This window comes from Populus trichocarpa, chromosome 13, assembly GCF_000002775.5.
Source record: "Populus trichocarpa isolate Nisqually-1 chromosome 13, P.trichocarpa_v4.1, whole genome shotgun sequence".
In the NCBI taxonomy this organism is placed as follows: Eukaryota; Viridiplantae; Streptophyta; class Magnoliopsida; order Malpighiales; family Salicaceae; genus Populus; species Populus trichocarpa.
Window position 1 is genome coordinate 439,670 of NC_037297.2, and position 18,911 is coordinate 458,580.

Consider the following 18,911-nt stretch of genomic DNA (forward strand, 5'->3'; position numbering starts at 1 on the left):
ACCTCACCTATATTTTATTTTCTTGTTTAGTGGGCTATACAGTGCATATTTGCTGATAATCACATAGTGCGTTTGCATTCTTGTATAAAGAGAGTTCTATAGTTGTGAGCCGTGACTATATAACCCAGGTGGCTTGTAGGGTTCAAATGCTCGTGGCATAATAGATGGTCAAGTTACATGTAGCGTTTGGTTGGATAACAAAGACAGGAGATGTTTTTCCTTGTCTGAAAAGATATAAACTTATTTTTAAATTGTGTTTAAAAAAGATTTATTTTATGTTTTTCTCAAAAATATTTTTTGGATTAAAATTCTTACAGCAAGATGGTATTTTTCACAAGGTGGTGTGTGTATCTCTTGAGAGTACATTCAATAAGAACGAGAGAATTCGTGAGAATTTTCATAAGAAAACAGGAAAAGTACACCCTTAATTGTAAGGCCAACCCTTCGACAAATGATGTTGAATAATTGTCTTGCATTTAGCCGTGTACAATAAACAATATGATCTTCAAAATTTTTCTTTGAAATTCCAGTTCTTTCATGGCTAAAAATAGCGTCTTTGAAGGTGTTGAACGATGGCTTCATAGTCATGACCATTTGCAGCAAAAACTTTACGTCAAGTCCTTGTCTTTTGGGCCCAACAAAGGGAGCCTATAGTAGTCATCTTCTTGTGGAACTGGGACAAATGCCAGATTCAGTTACATCAGACATCTTGTCTGTGTGATCTCGAAGCAGACACCAACATACTCTACACCCTTTCCACACTATAGAATGCTTGAAGTTTAAACTATGAACCAAAAGTGCAGACGATGACAAGGTACACTAGACATGAGCACAAAAAGACTACTATCCGCCAATAACTTCCATCCTTTCCCACCCATGATGAAAAACTACCTACAGTGGGCCCAAAACACCCCGACCCAGAAATCAGGTACACCTTTTAATGCAAAGGGTACCTCCATTTTAGCTACAGACCTCTTAAAATCATATTTTGAAAGAGGCCTAACTAGTCAAGCACGCAACTTGTTTGATGAAATGCCTGAGAGAGATGTTGTTGCATGGACGACGATGATTTCAGGGTACACGCATTGCAATGAATACACTCAAGCATGGAGTGTTTTTGTCGATATGGTTAAGAATGGAAATGACCCACCAAATGCGTTCACAATATCAAGCGTTCTGAAGGCTTGTAAAGGCATGAAGCGTGTTTTTTGTGGGCGTTTGGTCCATGGATTGGCTATAAAAAGAAGGTTTATGGAGGGGTTTATTTATGTGGATAATGCTCTCATGGATATGTATGCTTCTTGTGGTGTAGGAATGAGGGATGCTTGTGTTGTTTTTCACGATATTAAAGAGAAGAATGTTGTGTCTTGGACTACCTTGATTGCTGGTTACACTCACAGAGGCAATGGCAATCGCGCACTTCAAATTTTCCGGGAAATGCTACTGGTAAGTGGATGAACAAACAACCGTAGGAATAAACTCAATCATGCAACGGACTTAACATGTCAAAAGCAGTACTTTAACCATTATAGCACACAGTGGCCTTAGCTTGTTAAGTGGTTTTAACTTTCATGATGCTATGAATATTGTAGTAATGCGTGACTTTGTTGCTTTTATGACAAACAGGACGGAGTAGCATTGAACCCACATAGCATTTCGATAGCTGTTAGAGCATGTGCCTCAATTGGCTCACAGAATTTTGGCAGACAAATACACACAGCGGTGATCAAACATGGGTTTGAATCCGATCTTCCTGTCACAAATTCTATACTTGATATGTATTGTAGGTGTGGATGTTTATCTGAGGCAAACAAGTATTTCAATGATATGACTGAAAAAGATTTGATCACATGGAATACATTAATAGCAGGGTATGAAAGATCGGATTCCATTGAGCCTTTCTTTATATTTTCACAAATGGAGTCAGAAGGTTTTACTCCAAATTGCTTCACTTTTACCAGTCTAATAGCAACATGTGCGAATGTAGCAGCTTTGTGTTGTGGACAGCAAGTTCATGGAGGAATTTTTCGCAGAGGGCTTGACAGAAACCTGGAATTGGCTAATGCCTTGATTGATATGTATGCAAAGTGTGGTAATATATTTGATTCATGCAAAATATTTAGTGAAATGTCTTGTAGAAATTTGGTCTCTTGGACTTCTATGATGATTGGATATGGGGCTCATGGATACGGTAAAAAGGTTGTTGAGTTGTTTGATGAGATGGTCAAGTCAGGCATCAGACCTGATCAGGTAGTGTTTATGGCAGTTCTAAGTGCGTGCAGTCATGCTGGACTAGTTGATCAAGGCTTGAGGTACATCAACTGTATGATAAATGATTATCACATCAAGCCAAATCAGGAGATTTATGGCTGTGTTGTAGATTTGCTAGGGAGACCGGGGAGAGTGGAGGACGCCTATCAACTAATACGAAGCATGCCATTTATGGCTGATGAGTCTGTTTGGGGTGCACTTCTTGGTGCTTGCAAGGCACATAACTTTTCGAGGTTGGGGAAATTGGCAGCTAAGAAGGCATTGGCTTTGAGACCAAACATGGTAGAGACCTATGTGATGCTGTCAAATATTTATGCTGCAGAAGGCAAATGGGGAGAAGCTGCAAGAATGAGAAAGTTGATGAAGAGAGCAGGGTGTAGAAAAGTGGCTGGGAGGAGTTGGATTGAGGTACGAAACCAGGTTTACAGTTTTGTTGTTGGAAATAAGATGGGTTCTCATAAAGAGTGGGTTTATGAAGTTCTGGAATTACCTGTACAGCATATGAAAGAGGCTGGCTATGTGCCTGAAGTTGATTGCTTAATACATGACCAAGAAGATGGCACTTGATTAGAAGCTGAGAAAAGATGAAAAAGGAAAATTTGAGGGCTATGAAAACTCAACTGTTTGATAAACAAGTACCCAAGTTTGAGAAAATTGGAAGAAGAAGGAAAATGTGTTGGATTAAGTAAATTTCAATCTTTCTTGGGAAGTTCATCTGTTGAATTAGAAATAATAAATGACCCATACCCCTACATATTGCAGGCATCAAACAACACAGGTGCATGGTATTTTTTGTACATTTGATAAATTCATTCTTATCTATCATCAGTGATATTAATTTGAGCTGAATCAAATGGGAGCTGAAATTTGTGACCCCTTATTTTTTTTACTTCACTTTTCCTGTACTGTTTGAATGCAGAAATCTACACACTACTATCTCAAACCAAAATTTCAAAGGAACTTGAGTAATCTTGTGCTCTATGTAATTCTTTATATGTAATCAGCTTGAAGGTGAACTCACAAACCAAGCAGCGGAAACTTCCACACTTGAGCTGAACATCCAGGTTCTTTCAGCCAATTTGAGCAAAAGTAGCCAACACATATTTTTGTCTATTTCTTGAATCATGAAGGATCCAATCTTCACTGCACATTTGCAGCATAGAGATAATGTCATGCATGGGATTTAAAATGGAGGATGACAATGGTCAGCACCACTAGAGATGCATCTAACGATCTCAAAGGAGCCTGGTTCAATCTCCAAGCACCTGCAACAAGTGTCTAGCAAGAAGGATACCATGATAAAGAGCGCATAGTCAGCTGTAGTGTTAATAGTTTCACTAAGATAAACTGAGAAGCTTTGAATCCAGTTTCTGATATAGTCTCTTTGTAAGTCATCTGCACCAGCCTTTCTTCAATCATGTAGGAAAACTTGGGACGAGGACCTTTTCTTCAAATTTTCTTTTGTAATCTAACCATTCTCTAAATTATTCTTTTACTAGAACTAGCTTGTGTTCCTGCTGGGCTTGAACCTTGAATTATTATTTTTTCTTGTTTTTTTTCTCCTTTCAGGCAGCTTTTGCAGCAAAGAGGGCAGGGAATTGGTGAGTCAAAAAGCGTGATGAAATCACGGGTTACAATTTGATGATGCGAACTCAAAAAGGTAGAAAGTTCATTTCCTCAATATGCGTCATATATTTGATGCGGGACAAAGGAGGTTTGAAGATGAAGTAATTAACTATGAGAGAAAAGAACAAGCCAAACAAAAAGAAAAAAATAGTTGAAGAGAAAGAATGGAGTATGAAAAATTTGTAACTTCGTAATTTTTATTAAATTTAATAATTGTTTAATATTTAGAAAAATAGAATATAAATATTAAAACTCTAACTAGAATAAACAATTGTATTTATAGCTCAATAAATAGAATACTTAATAATAGCTAGATGAAATCCAACAAATAAAACCTATGAAATAAGTCTTAACTAAAAGTTCAAATAAATTAACCAGAAAAAATAGTTAAAACCTAATCTCTCAACAGTTTAGGCTATCTTCCATCGTCTATGATCATACGAGTGCGTAAACAATGCCTCGAGACTATGTCCGCTAACTTTCCTAAGGTTGAAGAAATTTGATCTCGTTGAGTGTAGTTCAAGGTGACTCCAATAATACTCTAAAAGATCATGATCAAGCTGTTATGATGTCTCTCTGATAATTCAAGTATAGTCTAAATCTATTTGTCTAACTCATATGCTGTGATTTGTTGAAGTTCATCATCCCTGGTAATAACAACTTGTGCATCCAAAGAAACATTGATATGTTTTTTTGTGCCAAAAATAAGGATAATGGAACAGGGGTTTTAAAAAGATCATCAAGGATATATTGTTGTGTTTTATATATAACGAGATTCTTCGTGTCAAAAGTAGAGATAATATCAAAGTTTAGTGGTAATTTAATGACATAATTATTTGATTAATTCATTTGCAATACTTTGAATGGTCAGCACCACACACTTACAATTTATGACTAGTTTTTAAAGAACATTGTTCAAGTCTAATCTGTATCATGAAATAATCTCCAACATTAAGTACATCATGATACTTATGTGAATCAGCTCGAAATTTGTATTGTTCATTACTTGCTTGAATTTGTTTTATGATATCAACATGCAAAATATAAACTATACATGCAAATAACTCAGTTGAATCAAACATTTTAGAGTGAAAAGACATAAGAAGAAGATCTATAGGCTTTTTAGGTTTGTAATTATGAACACTATATGATCGAGGGTCTAGAGTGGAACAAACACTATTTGAAGCTTTAGTAGATATAGTTTGGACATAACCTAGTAAATTAGAAATATTTTCATCTTCCTCATCATGTGTTAAGGGTAAAGGATTGGGGAGTTTAACATGTTGCTCTAAATCTATAATATGTTGGACGTCAAGCATGATGGGTAGGGAATCAAGTAGTTTGAGAAGACTAATATCATGAGACTCTTTTAAGATTATATTTACCTCTTCGGGCAATTCCACTGAAAAGTTTCCATAAAAATTCTTTCTCCACCACTAAAATAAAATTATTATATTTTTTATTAACCTCATTTTCAGACTTATTTTGACTTATAGTGTTAAGTCCCTCTTCTTGCACATCTTTTTTTATCTATATTACTAAAATCCTCATAATTGTGTTCATATACTTGAAACAATAGTATTCCCTTTGACCTATATCTTTATGTTCCTGGATGATTAAGGGTTAATTAGAGGTATCGTTAACAAAGATATTACCGAAACCTCAACATTTAGTACATTGAACCTTTTAACTCATCCTAGACATTTCATTGAAGACTTGCTTGCCCTTATCTTTTTTATAAATTTGGGCACTGCTAGGATTAGACCTATGAGGTGAAGCACCTAATAAAAAACTATTATTTCTAAATTAAGACCTAAAAGGGGTCCTAAGAGGGTATTGTTGTTTTGTTCATCGATTCTTTATAAGAAACTCATAATCTTACACTATAGTATCATTTTTTTTTTTTGGGAAGTTGTGTTCCTTTTACTTTTTGCTTATCGTGAGGATCCAAATAAGGAAAGGTAAATGGATTGATAAATTAACAACTTACTAATGAAACACTAGGTCAGCTTTCTGTGAATATCGTATGTTGGACAATTTACATGTTTTCAATTTCCTTTGACAATGTGTGTAAATGCATGTGAGTTTGTTTGTATGTTTCTCCTTAGTGCCTCCTACTTTAACTTCGTTAATGGAATGACCTATGATGTAATGAAAGAACTTTGCTCGTGTATTTTAACCTACCTTGCAGAACATGTAAAATATTGCTTTCATATCATCAAGATCATATATACCATTCAAATGTAACCAGATACAAAGTGTATAATTCTTTTGGTGGGCAAATTTCTGTGGGTCATATATATTTGGCTGATGCTAGGTAGCTTTGTTGCAACTATTCACCGTCTTTGGATGAGTACATTTACTAGGGTGCACCTAAGAAGAAAGTTCACTACTTGCACTTTAAGCATGACAGTGAGTTAATTTACTGATCGGCCTTGATTACTCGACTTAGTGATGATCTGGGCAAATATATGTCGATATGCATAATATTATAGTAATTATCTACGTAAATAAGATCATATGATCATAAGAATCAATATCCATGTGTTTATCAAGAGTGGTGATGTGATAAAACTCGTACAACTGCTGGCATTTATGGTACCGATCCATTGTGATGATGTTACCAACATAATTTTTTTCTTTTTATGTGGATTCGGCAAGAAGCTTATTCATAATGTTACGAAGCATGAAATGGCTAAGAAACTGAAGATGAACGGCTATGTACAAGACACTCGAAAGGTTACTTTGACACTGATGAAGAAGAAGAGAGAACTACTCTGTCTAGCAGATCTAAAAGACAAGAAGACAGAAGGAAGAACATAACGTTAAACATGCTTTTTATTTATTTAATTGTTTAACAAAGGTGAAACTCACAGTAGAAATGATTTTTCTGAGAATATATGACTGCAAATTGTGTCTGAACAAACCTTTCCCGTCCCGATCTATTCATAACTCTACTCGGAATGCTTACAAGATTTATACTATCCTTGTGGCCATGTGGACAAATCTTAGGTTTAACATGCCATTCAAGACTAACTTGGCATCTTTTCACCCATTGCCACTCTGAATAATCTGTCAGGATCCACAAATCAATAGACCTAGGCTGCATATGTATGGCCTAACCATCTCCAGGAGATGCATCGCTCCAAGCATTAAGCAATTTTCATGCTCCAGGTGAGTATAATATTAAGCCTCAAAATCAAGTTTGAACAAGGGATATCATGACCATATTCTCCGGGACTTGCACCTTGGCAATATGTTATGCATGTCTAGCTAGCTACGTAAAACTTCTATTAGGACCATTATTGACGATGACACTCCATTTCTTATTTCTGTTCATTTTTCATATTTTCTGTCATAGTTTCAGCCCTGACTATGGTTCACCATATGGTAGTTTGGAATCTTGACTTCTCTAGTCTACGTAGATATATAAAGAGTGATAGCTAATTTGGAATCCGGACGTTAATGCTCGGTTAGTTTGGTATTATGATAACTTGTAAATTTTTAAATAGTTAAATACTTTATAAATTTTTGCATTAAACCCTGTACATAATTGTGATACAAATTTTAGTTTTTGTAAAAGCTAAAATAATATTTTTTTTAATTAATGGAAACTTGTTTTTTATTCATAGAAACTTGTTTTTCATTCATTTTACATGTAAAAATTTATCTCATAATAATTTTAATTAAATATATATATTTTTAAATCTATTGTTTAAAAATCATAATTAAAAATGTTTTTCTTAAACTTAATTGATGAATCATAATTTACCAGTATTTTTTCAAACAACTCTTTGTTGGCCTAATCTCATTTTTATGATGGCCCGAGCCTCGAAGAGGATCTGGAAACAAGTTTGTGCCCAGGCTTGTGGTAGGCTTTGTTTGCCAACACCTTGCACTCGGTTCTGTTTGCCCAACTCCCTTTGCCTGGCGCTCCATGCTCAGCTCCATTGGGCGCTTGTGGGCTCAGACATCATGCTTGAGCCCAGATCCATGACACTCGTGAACTTATGCACTGCACTTGACGCTCCTTGGCTCAGGCATCACACTTGGGCCTAACCACCAAATGCATGCTTGAGCCTCACCTTATGATCTGGACCTAACACTTATTCACTTGAGTTTTTTTTTTTTAATCAAACTCAATTCTTTTTGCTTGGATACTACTCAATCTGCACCTCTAGATATAAGTTTTTCATGACCTATTATATTTTCATCTCATTAATATTTATGTAAAAAATATTTATCTATTTCTTAATGTTATCAGAGGAAAATGACTTTCCAGCTCTCTATCTCAATAAAAAAGACAAAGTTCATAAAATATAAATATTCTCGAACTATCCAGGTAAAGAGTTTATATTCTCTTTATTTTTAATATATACACATAATATTATTTTTTTCTACAGAGCATTCATTACATGTCAAAACAAGAACAAATAACCTTATTTTTAAGATTTAATACTCATTTACATGTTTATTATATATTTTCTCTATAAAAATATGGACTTAAATATTTAAGAGTTCTCGTATGATTATTTTGCAAGTACGTGGAGCTATCTTCCACATTAGCTCAAGAATAATGGATTGGATTGCAAAAACATGTCATTATATAGAGTTAATGGACATGAGTTGTGTACTGGAACCGCATTGGACACCAAATTGAAAGATAAGGATTATCATGAAGAAAAATAAGGTATGAGGGTTACTCTCATAAATTTGAGGGACTTTTTCACTTTTTTAGGTTCTAAAGCTCTCAGCTTTGCGCCATTAAGAATCTTACACAAAGCAGAGAGTTCATCGTTGCAGAAACCTCATTCTTATGCCTCACCCTCCACAAAATCGCTCCTTTTACAATTTACTCATTCAATACGCAGACCAAAAATCTCTTAAAAAGGGCCAAATCCTCCATGCTCACATCATAAAAATCCCATATTTATCTTCCTGTAATTACCTTGCCAATAATCTAATAAAGTTCTATGCTAAATGTGGCCATTTACATGGAGCAAAACTCGTATTCGAAAATCTTAAACACAAAAATGTTGTTTCTTATAATTGTCTCATTCATGGGTTATCTCACAATGGCTCAAAAGGTTCCAACTTTGTGTTAGAACTTTTTCGCCGAATGATAGCTAATAATATCTTACCAGATGCACACACTTTCCCTGGTGTTTTCACCGCTGCGGCATTGAATTTGGGCTGTAATTTTGATGCCCGACAAGTTCATGTGCTTGGTATTAAAACAGCAAGTATTGATGATGTCTTTGTAGGGAGTTCACTTGTTAATTTTTATTGTAAAGTGGGTTGCGTTTTCGAGGCTCGTAAATTGTTTGATAGAATGCCTGAGAGGAATTTGGTATCGTGGACTACGATGATTTCTGGGTATGCGAGTAAACAGATGGCCAAGGAGGCTTTGGGTGTTTTTGGATTGATGAGGTTAGTAGAGGGAAATTTGAACGAGTTTGTGTTTACTAGCGTGCTTAGCGCCTTGGTATGTCCAGAATTTGTTGATAGTGGAAAGCAGGTGCATTGTGTTGTGGTTAAAAATGGGGTGTTGGAATTTGTTTCGGTGCTGAATGCGCTTGTTACTATGTATGCTAAATGTGGAAATTTAAATTATTCTCTTATGCTATTTGAGATGTGCAGTGATAAGAATGCTATAACGTGGTCCGCATTGATCACTGGCTATTCTCAAGCTGGGGATTCTCATAAGGCCTTGAAGTTGTTCTCAAAAATGCATTATGCTGGGTTTGTACCTAGTGAGTTTACCCTTGTTGGGGTTCTTAAAGCTTGCAGTGATGTTGCTGCCATTGAAGAAGGAAAGCAAACGCATGGCTATTTATTGAAGTCAGGATATGAGACTCAAATCTATACAGCGACAGCTTTGGTTGATATGTATGCAAAGTTTGGTTTTACTGGAGATGCTCGGAAAGGGTTTGATTTTTTGCTAGAACCCGATCTTGTTCTTTGGACATCCATCATAGCGGGTTATGTACAAAATGGGAAAAATGAAGAGGCTCTAAGCATGTATGGTAGAATGCAGATGCGCAAGATTTTGCCAAATGAGCTAACCATGGCCAGTGTCTTGAAAGCATGTTCTAACCTCGCTGCTTTAGAACAAGGAAAGCAAATTCATGCCCGTACCATTAAGTATGGATTGGGTCCAGAACTTTCAATCAGAAGTGCTCTTTCAACTATGTATGCAAAATGTGGGAGTCTAGAAGAGGGAGTCCTCATCTTTAGAAGGATGCTGCAGAGAGACATCGTCTCATGGAATGCAATGATATCAGGACTATCCCAAAATGGGCATGGTAGAGAAGCTCTAGAACTCTTTGAGGAGATGCGTCTAGAGGGCACAAAGCCAGACCATATCACATTTGTGACAGTGCTCTCTGCTTGTAGCCACATGGGAATTGTGAAGAGAGGTTGGGCATATTTCAACATGATGTTTGATGAATTTGGTTTAGTTCCAAGAGTAGAGCATTATGCCTGCATGGTTGATGTCCTGAGTCGTGCAGGGAAGCTCAATGAAGCTAAAGAATTTATTGAATCAGCTATCATAGATCATGGTATGTGCTTATGGAGAATTTTACTGCCTGCCTGCCGAAACCACTGTAATTATGAATTGGGAGCCTATGCTGGTGAAAAATTAATGGAGTTGGGCTCACGAGAATCATCGGCTTATGTTTTATTGTCGAGTATCTATACTGCCATGGGCAGGTTAGCAGATGTGGTACGGGTCAGGAGGATGATGAAAGTTCGAGGAGTGAGGAAGGAAACTGGGTGTAGCTGGATTGAGCTCAAGAGTCATGTTCACGTATTTGTTGTGGGAGATCAGATACATCCACAGATCGAAGAGATACAAGGGGCAATATGGAGATTAAGAAAACACATGAAGGATGATGGTTACCGACCTGGTCATGAATCAGCTTCTGTGTCTGTGTGATGTTCGTATGACATAAGGATAATATGCTCCATTCTTTGGCCAACTTTGATGGCATTCTCAGCCTACACAGCAGAAAAGGATGATTCATGTTGCCAACTCCAACCATTTCAGACTTGAGGCTTAGTTAAGGTAAGTCCTCTTTCTTATACCTGATAAATTCAATTTATCTCACTTCTCGTTTCTAATGACCAGACATCTGATCGGAGATTGGTTCGTAGGTGCTCAGCTGGCAGAGCTGGAAACATGCAATGTGCGTGGCCGCAGTGGCCAGATAAGCTGTATTTGTGAAGTGATGCCCCATTGCACCCTTTGTTGGCTGCGAGTTCTGAACAGTTTGCTTTCAGGGAGGATGGATGCGCGGGCCAGTGTAGTACATGTTGTACAGCTGCTGCATGCTAGGACCTTCTGAATCCTTACAAAGTTGTTCTACTTGCTGTTTGTTAAAATCAGCAGTCTCTAAGAAAATTGTTTTATTGATGTGTATGAATAAAACAGCATTTTTTTTTTCATTTCCAGATTACCACCACCATCGAAATTAGAGTTATACTAGTAACCTTAATTGTTGTGGTCGTGTAGTAAATAGCAAGTAGTCATTTAGTTTTATTTTCCTAATCTTAGAGTTCTTGTTGATGATGATGAAAGTGTAAATAGAGAGAATCAGGAAGGTAGTGAGGACCCATGATTGTTAGTCCTAAGAGGCAAGATAGTGATATGGGAAAGGAACCCTGGAAGTTGTGGAGTGATGCTGTCTGATGTTAGAGTCCCTTGGGGACTCTGGCTGCAGCAACCCAAGAGATAAGCTGCCATTGAAATATGATCATGCGTTTATTTGTGATTTTGTTCCTTGAGCTCTTACCTTCTTGTTAGAGGTGAAAAGAGTTGCTTCACACCTTTCAATTGCAGGTAATGTTCTCCGCTCGTTTTTTTTTTTGGTTTGATCTGATGTTCTGTTTCGAGTAGGAAATTTGTATGGCATGATTTACAAGTGACTAGCTATTAAACGAGAGTTCATATACAATTCATCAAATGTAGCGATATAGCGCAAGGTTTTGGATGAATCATGTAATCTACATGAATGATCAGTCACATAATCTACGTTTTTTAGTTGCTAATTTAGTTTTTTACTCTATTAATATATTTTTGTCATTAGGAAATCCAACATCAATTCTTAGATTTAGCAGTATAATTCATGCATGAGTTTGGAATTTGGATTTTAAAAATGAATATGGGAAACAACGAACAAACTAATTAAAAAGAGGGACTTAACACTATACAGATCGCTTCTTATTAATTTACAATCTGCTTTTTTACCCATTTTAGTATTTTATTTTAGATCATATTTCATTAAGTTTTTATATTATTCAAAATACTAATTCAATATATATATATATATATATATATATCACAATAAATTTTCATTTTTTAATTTAATATTTAAGAGTATTCTTGAACTTAACTAAATTTGACTTTGAATTTATATTTTTTAAACAATACCTAAAACAATATTAATTTACATATTGTTTAAATAATTATAATTTAAGTTGATTGTTCAAGAGTAAATCCCTTCAATCATAATCTAGGCATTGTGTACGTGGATTTCTTAATTATATAGTTTTATTTAACATTCTGATCAAATTATATTTTTTAAAAATTTTAAAATATAAATTATTTTTTTTATATTGGTTTTATAAATTAAAATAAATTTTTAAAATAAAAAATATTTAAAAAACAATTTATACCATACTTTATACCATATTCTCAAAAACAAAATCTCTATATTATACAACTGGAACTATACTTTCATCACTTTCCAAAAGTTTCCCAAATGTTTCCACATTTAGACACGTTTTTATATTTTCCACCCCCAAACTTTTCGTTTCTTTCCCTCATCCACAACAGATTCATTTCCTTCCCCTTCCATCCCCTCTCTCTCTAGCGCGCCAAAATCTCTCTCAGAAAAACAAATCCTGAACAAACCCTAACCCTAGCAGACCACCAAAAATGGCGCCAAAATCAAAATCCAATCAAGACCCAAATTTCAAACCAGGCTCAAAAGTAGAAATCATGTCGGACGAGGCAGGGTTTAGAGGCTCATTCTACATAGGAACAGTGGTGAAGGCAACAAGAACCCCAGAATTCACAGTCCGATATGAAAAACTGTTTGAAGATGAAGAAGGGACAAAACCCTTGCAAGAAACTGTTAATGAGTTCCAAATAAGGCCAATAGCACCAAGAGAGAAGAAGAGGGAGTTTAAGTTTAGTGAAGAAGTTGATGCTTTTCATAACGATGGGTGGTGGGAAGGTGTGATAACTGAGGTGAATGAAAATGGGAAGTTTGCTGTGTTTTTTAGGAGCACTAAAGAGCAGATTGAGTTTGTTGAGGAGGATTTGAGGTTGCATAGAGAGTGGGTTAATGGGGAGTGGAAACCACCATTGGATGGAGAAGAAGAGAAAGGTGAGATAGAGGAGGTGAAAGAGAAGGGAAATAAGGTTGGTTTTTTATTAGTTGTTGTTTTTTAATGTTAATCTTGGTTAATGTGCTTTGTGTTGATAATTTATTGCTGTTATATTAATCTTGTTATCTTTTGATAGATTATTTATAATTTTGTTGTTATATTAGGTCAATCTCGGGTAATGTGCTTAGTTTATTTTGCTAAATTTGTTTTTATTTTGTTAATCTTGGCTGGTGTGTTTGGTTTTTTGTTGTTGGTTTATATTCTGAATTTCGTGATGGCTTTGCTTTTGATTTTTTTTTATATAAAAAAAAAGCAGGATTCTAGAAAGAAAAAGAAACTCTCTGAAGAAGACGAGAACGAAGTGACGAAAGAGGTGAAAAGGAGGGTTAGCGAGGTGGGTTTTGTTTTTGACAGAGTTCTGTTTATGTAAATTTTGGTTAATTGTTTAGGTTTCTCATGATAACAATTTGGGTTAATGTGTTATGTTCGAATTTCATTTTGATAGTTGATGTGTTTGGTTGATGATTTCTTTTGGGTTCTCTGAAAACAGGATGCTGGAATGTAAAAGATGAATTGTGTGTCTTTGGTTTTTGATAATGTTATTTATATGCTGATCTTGGTTACCGTTTTTACTTCTCTTTGAATAGATGTGTGTGGGCATTATGTTTGTTTTGGTTACTGTTTTTATTGTTCTTCTGATAGATGTGTATGGATATACCTTAATATATATTGGTTTGGTTGTTATCATGTGAATCTTGGTTAGTGTGTTTGGTTTTGGTAGTTTATTGTGGGTTTTATAACACTTTTCTTGATTCTTTGAATGTTAAATGGGAATTTCTTGATTAGGGGTTTTGGGTTTGTTTTCTTTTTAGATAATCTGTTTTCTTTTTAGATAAACTTGGTACGTCAATCTTGGTTGATATATTTGAATTTTGTTGTCTGGTTAATTTGTTTTTCTATTTAGGTTTTTTAGGGCTACAAAGGAAAGATTCTTAAAGGAATTTATTGTGTGGAAAATTCAAGGCTTTTTCTTTCGTTCTTTGTTTTTTTTTTTTTTATGAATTTTGAGCTTGGAATACTCCCCCCCTCCCCCCAGTGTGTTTGGTTAGTGTGTTTGGTTTGGTAGTTTATTGTGGGTTTTATAACACTTTTCTTGATTCTTTGAATGTTAAATGGGAATTTCTTGATTAGGGGTTTTGGGTTTGTTTTCTTTTTAGATAATCTGTTTTCTTTTTAGATAAACTTGGTACGTCAATCTTGGTTGATATATTTGAATTTTGTTGTCTGGTTAATTTGTTTTTCTATTTAGGTTTTTTAGGGCTACAAAGGAAAGATTCTTAAAGGAATTTATTGTGTGGAAAATTCAAGGCTTTTTCTTTCGTTCTTTTTTTTTTTTTTTTTATGAATTTTGAGCTTGGAATACTCCCCCCCCCCCCCCCCCCCTCAGTGTGTTTGGTTAGTGTGTTTGGTTTTGGTAGTTTATTGTGGGTTTTATAACACTTTTCTTGATTCTTTGAATGTTAAATGGGAATTTCTTGATTAGGGGTTTTGGGTTTGTTTTCTTTTTAGATAATCTGTTTTCTTTTTAGATAAACTTGGTACGTCAATCTTGGTTGATATATTTGAATTTTGTTGTCTGGTTAATTTGTTTTTCTATTTAGGTTTTTTAGGGCTACAAAGGAAAGATTCTTAAAGGAATTTATTGTGTGGAAAATTCAAGGCTTTTTCTTTCGTTCTTTTTTTTTTTTTTTTTATGAATTTTGAGCTTGGAATACTTTGCCCCCCCCCCCCCCCCTCCTCAGTGATTATGGGTGTACTTGCATGTCTTAGGAGTCCTGGTCCTTGATAAGTTTTAGAGGAAGGAATGGAAACTAATGAAAATGAAGTTATTCTTTGAGCAAATCAGGATGTTCCATAGCATTTTTACCCTTGGCTTCTTATTGTGTATATTTGGTTATTTTTGTTTCCATTGAAATGGTTTGAGTAATTTTTGGGTTTTATTGATAAATTAAGGGTAAAGGGAAATAGCTTGTGGGTCTTGCGAAAATTGACCCTAGACGATGATATGGAAGCTTGGACTTTCATTTTTAGTGTCCCATCATCTCTAGATTATCTGTTTATTTTAGTATGTGATGTGAAATCTAAGCCAATGCCTCAACTTTTTCTGATTAAAAGTATTTCCTGGATGAAAAGATAATTTCTGTTTGTATGGCAACTATCTTAGGACTGGGAGAGGGATTTTCTTTTACTTTTTGAAGAACATGGACTATTGTGGGCAGTAACTCACACACAGCCCGAAGGAAATGGAAATACAAAAGAAGAAATGTGCATTTGGGTACACTTTCTGGTGTGTGTGTGTGTACCTAAAAAAAGTGGAAAAACTTTCTAGGATGAGCTGTCCTTGGACATGCTAACTCAATCAATGTTTTATTCACTTTTGGTTTCACCAACTTAGTTACTTTTTGGTCAAAATGAGAAACATTTCCAGCTTTTCACATCTTTACAATGAGAGTCACCTGCAATGCTGTATTCACCAACACTTTTATTTCATTCTGTGTGTTTTGTCTTTCTCGGGTATGTTTTGCTATAGACCTTTATCGGCTTCTTGAATCTGGAATTGCAGAAAGTGCCCAATACAACACCAGTGAAGCCTATTGAATCACTGAAAGATGTGAAGTTTAGCAAGGGAATGCTAGTTGAGGTTAGCAGCGACGAAGATGGTTTTAAAGGTGCTTGGTTTGCTGCTAGTATTGTTGAACCAGTGGGGAAGGACAAGTACCTTGTTGAGTACAAAAGCTTGAGAACAGAAGATGATAGTGGTTTTCTGAGGGAAGAGGTTAACACTATGCACATAAGGCCTCCACCTCCACAAACTGTAGTTGTTGATCACTTCAAGAAGCTGGAAGAAGTTGATGCTCTGTACAATGATGTCTGGTGGGTGGGTGTAGTTTCTAAGGTAAATACTTTCCCAAAGTATGTTGTCTACTTCAAGGATAACGGTGAGGAATTAGAGTTTAAGCACTCTGACTTAAGGCCACATCAGGACTGGATCAATGGCAAATGGGTCGCTCCTTCACATGTATGTCTTTCATACTTTGACTTTATTAGTCTTTTTTTTTTTTAATGTTTCTCTTTTCCATGAATATGAACGCCTCACGTGTTTACTAAGAGAGGTTTAGATGATTTTTGGCAAGTCTGATATTATTTTCATGTTTTCCGGTGCTGCCGAATATGCTTTTTACCTCGTATTCATTTTTTTAGGCTTTGAAGCTGTGATTGCTGGAGAAAGTAGTAGAGCTTGGTGAGAGAACCTGCGGCTTTGGTGTATATATACATTGTAATCCATGTCAATCTCCATTTCCCTGGCCTATGGTAGGGGCAGTGGAATATCTTGAGTTTTCTTACCCGACTGGGGTTGTAGATTCTGCGGCTGAATTACTATACTAAAAAACTGATACTATATTACTATTCATCTTCAAAGATGTCTCTGTTCATTATGCATGAAACCTCTCTAGTGCAACCTTAAAACCGAGCTCATCAAAACATAAGACAACTGTATTGCTACATTTCTTGATGCCATTTGAAGTTTCTTTCTACATATAGAGCTGAACCCCCAATTGCTTCTCTGCACTCGTTCTTATGGCATTATTAGCTCCCGGGAGTTTTCTGTAACCGGTGCCTGCATCTGATTCTTTAATATTGGTTTTGCCATTTGTTATCTTAAATGGACCACCGACATCTATTGTTCCCCTCCTGTTTTGACTCTAGGTTTTTTATAGTCCTTGGCCAAGGACAGGACTTGGGAGCTTTTATATGTTTACTGCTATGAAAGTGAATGCTGCGAAATAGATTTATGGCAGTACGCAGATTAGAGTCTACACCAATGTCCAGCCACAATAGGTAACGTGTTGATGAAATTCAATGGAATCAATGCATATAGATCAAAAAATAGGCAATTTTTGTTCCATGGATTTATAGAGGAAGGTTTATGGAATCATAGCTAGGGTCCATGCTGGACCAACATAGACAATGAAAAAAGGCAAAAAGTGAGCTTCGATGCTTGGACCAAAATTTAGGCAAAATGACATATTCTCCATTAAATTTCCAACTGCCCGTTTCAACTTTTCCCCTGCCAAACATTCCAAGTGAAAAATTCATAATTATCACCCGTTCAGACTTCTGAGATCATGGACTCACAATTGATACAAATCATAAACATGGGATTCATTAAAGGTTAAATTGGAAACATAATTTGATTCATTTCATCTTTTCTCATCATGTTAAGCTAAGAAAACAGCATACATTTAGAGTTTAGACCACTCCAGTGTCCATGCTGTGATCTTGTCTATAACATGATTGAGAAATGACACTATAATGTACTTTATTACCAGTAAACACTAGCAGGAGGTGATAATACATTGAAATTGATAGTAAGACAGCAGATATAGGCCACTTATCACTGAAAACTAAGAACCTTATTAGGCTTCCTTCACCTCCACAGCTCCATTCACTTCCATGGCTCCCTTAGCTGCTCCTTTACCTTTTTCTTCAACCTCAAAAGCTGACACAGGGAAAGTCCTGAAGAGCCCAGTAGGAGTCTTGAAAGTCATCTTTCCAGTTGGTGGATCATCCAAAGAGATATCACAAAGTGTGATCCAAACCAAGAGCTCTTTGGTCTTAACACCAGTCAGTTTCTTGATCTTTTTGGGCTCAACATAAGCTGTGACTTCAGTTGCATAGGAAACAAGCTTGCCAATCTTCTCAAACTTATGGTTTATGCTCTTCTTTTGCTTGAGCCACACAAACCCTGTCTCCCTCACAATCCCACACTCTAAAATGTCATGCAGAGGCAAAAGACCATTTGGCAAGCCTACTTCCTTGAGCAGCTCCTGCGATTTCTCTTTTCCCATTTCATCTCCATAGTAGACCTCAGCTTTGGATTTGATCTCTTCTGTGACAAGAGACATTTTCCTCAGAAAACTTGTTAAGTTGTTTTAACTTCTTTAGGAGATTACCTTGTGAGAGATGTGTGCAGGAAAGGGTGGAAAGTTATTGCCTTGATATAGCACCCAGGTTTGACATCTACCCTTGTGTGCACACAAATTTGCCGAAACACCATTTTGCGTGTGGCCTATAAATGTTATCTACGAGTCATTTTCAAGTCAATGGTTCCTGATTTTGTTTAGCTGCAACTTTGATCATGTGTTTCTTGGGTCAAATCCAAACCCATCAAAATTGTAATTTAGGTGAACCAGATGGGGTGTCATGCTAGCAAGATGCTTGCATTTATGAGATGGTTGAAGAATTCATGGCAAAATTAAAGGAGAAGAGGTTGGTTGGAGGTAGTTGCCTACATCTCTATTACAATTGAGAGAGGTGGCAGAAAACAAGCACTCATAAAACACATCTAAGGTTTCCTGGTTCTTGTAGAATTTCGCCAAGAAACTAACTCTGGGTACATTACATGTACAGGCAATTGGAAATAAAAAGGGCCTTAGGGCTTGTCCCTCCTCCATGCATCAAAAAAAAAAAAACTAAAAACGTTTTGAGCAAAGAAGCCTTGAATTGTCACCTATACACTTGAAGCAATATTGTCTGTAAATTTATCTTGGTAGAAA

The 18,911-nt window shown here is 35.9% G+C and overlaps 4 protein-coding genes across 12 annotated transcripts; 3 read left to right on the forward strand and 1 right to left on the reverse strand.

Annotated features, from left to right (window-relative positions):
• The first annotated feature begins 149 nt into the window (after positions 1 to 149).
• On the forward strand, positions 150 to 3,799 carry LOC7478889 (putative pentatricopeptide repeat-containing protein At1g56570). 5 transcript variants are annotated; one of them, XR_002977346.2, is made up of 4 exons: positions 150 to 1,446; positions 1,627 to 3,049; positions 3,276 to 3,335; positions 3,429 to 3,799. XR_002977346.2 is itself a non-coding variant. In XM_002318905.4 (2 exons), the coding sequence occupies exons 1-2, from the start codon at positions 826 to 828 to the stop codon at positions 2,836 to 2,838; spliced, it is 1,833 nt and encodes a 610-aa protein (XP_002318941.4). In that variant the 5' UTR covers positions 150 to 825; the 3' UTR covers positions 2,839 to 3,799. The 5 variants fall into 5 exon arrangements, 1 of the variants encoding a protein (XP_002318941.4); XR_002977344.2 differs by having other exon boundaries at positions 1,627 to 3,335; XR_002977343.2 differs by having other exon boundaries at positions 3,191 to 3,799.
• A 4,575-nt stretch (positions 3,800 to 8,374) lies between these two features.
• On the forward strand, positions 8,375 to 11,675 carry LOC7478890 (pentatricopeptide repeat-containing protein At2g33680). Of its 3 annotated transcripts, none has more exons than XM_024583284.2 (2): positions 8,375 to 10,966; positions 11,030 to 11,675. In XM_024583284.2, exon 1 carries the CDS (start codon positions 8,714 to 8,716, stop codon positions 10,835 to 10,837), a length of 2,124 nt encoding a protein of 707 aa, XP_024439052.1. In that variant the 5' UTR covers positions 8,375 to 8,713; the 3' UTR covers positions 10,838 to 10,966; positions 11,030 to 11,675. The 3 variants fall into 3 exon arrangements, with proteins under 3 accessions (XP_024439052.1, XP_002318942.2, XP_024439053.1); XM_002318906.4 differs by having other exon boundaries at positions 11,056 to 11,675; XM_024583285.2 differs by having other exon boundaries at positions 11,064 to 11,675.
• A 963-nt stretch (positions 11,676 to 12,638) lies between these two features.
• On the forward strand, positions 12,639 to 16,919 carry LOC18104007 (protein AGENET DOMAIN (AGD)-CONTAINING P1). Of its 3 annotated transcripts, none has more exons than XM_024584070.2 (4): positions 12,641 to 13,327; positions 13,607 to 13,687; positions 15,917 to 16,372; positions 16,555 to 16,919. In XM_024584070.2, the coding sequence occupies exons 1-4, from the start codon at positions 12,839 to 12,841 to the stop codon at positions 16,567 to 16,569; spliced, it is 1,041 nt and encodes a 346-aa protein (XP_024439838.1). In that variant the 5' UTR covers positions 12,641 to 12,838; the 3' UTR covers positions 16,570 to 16,919. The 3 variants fall into 3 exon arrangements, with proteins under 3 accessions (XP_024439839.1, XP_024439838.1, XP_006375718.1); XM_006375656.3 differs by having other exon boundaries at positions 12,647 to 13,327; positions 13,610 to 13,687; XM_024584071.2 differs by lacking the exon at positions 13,607 to 13,687 and having other exon boundaries at positions 12,639 to 13,327.
• Positions 16,920 to 17,492: 573 nt separating this feature from the next.
• Positions 17,493 to 18,341, reverse strand: LOC7478891 (uncharacterized). The gene has a single exon (XM_002319440.4). It carries the CDS (start codon positions 18,258 to 18,260, stop codon positions 17,772 to 17,774), a length of 489 nt encoding a protein of 162 aa, XP_002319476.1. The 5' UTR covers positions 18,261 to 18,341; the 3' UTR covers positions 17,493 to 17,771.
• Between the last annotated feature and the right edge of the window lie 570 nt (positions 18,342 to 18,911).

What these genes read in the sequence shown, in the direction of transcription:
- LOC7478889 (XM_002318905.4), top strand. Translation starts at nt 826, where the DNA reads ATGAGCACAAAAAGACTACTATCCGCCAATAACTTCCATCCTTTCCCA. An exon ending in TTTTCCGGGAAATGCTACTG is followed by an intron (nt 1,447 to 1,626) that starts GTAAGTGGATGA and finishes TATGACAAACAG; the next exon opens with GACGGAGTAGCATTGAACCC.
- LOC7478890 (XM_024583284.2), top strand. Translation starts at nt 8,714, where the DNA reads ATGCCTCACCCTCCACAAAATCGCTCCTTTTACAATTTACTCATTCAA.
- LOC18104007 (XM_024584070.2), top strand. Translation starts at nt 12,839, where the DNA reads ATGGCGCCAAAATCAAAATCCAATCAAGACCCAAATTTCAAACCAGGC. An exon ending in TGAAAGAGAAGGGAAATAAG is followed by an intron (nt 13,328 to 13,606) that starts GTTGGTTTTTTA and finishes ATAAAAAAAAAG; the next exon opens with CAGGATTCTAGAAAGAAAAA. An exon ending in TGAAAAGGAGGGTTAGCGAG is followed by an intron (nt 13,688 to 15,916) that starts GTGGGTTTTGTT and finishes CTGGAATTGCAG; the next exon opens with AAAGTGCCCAATACAACACC.
- LOC7478891 (XM_002319440.4), bottom strand. Translation starts at nt 18,260, where the DNA reads ATGTCTCTTGTCACAGAAGAGATCAAATCCAAAGCTGAGGTCTACTAT.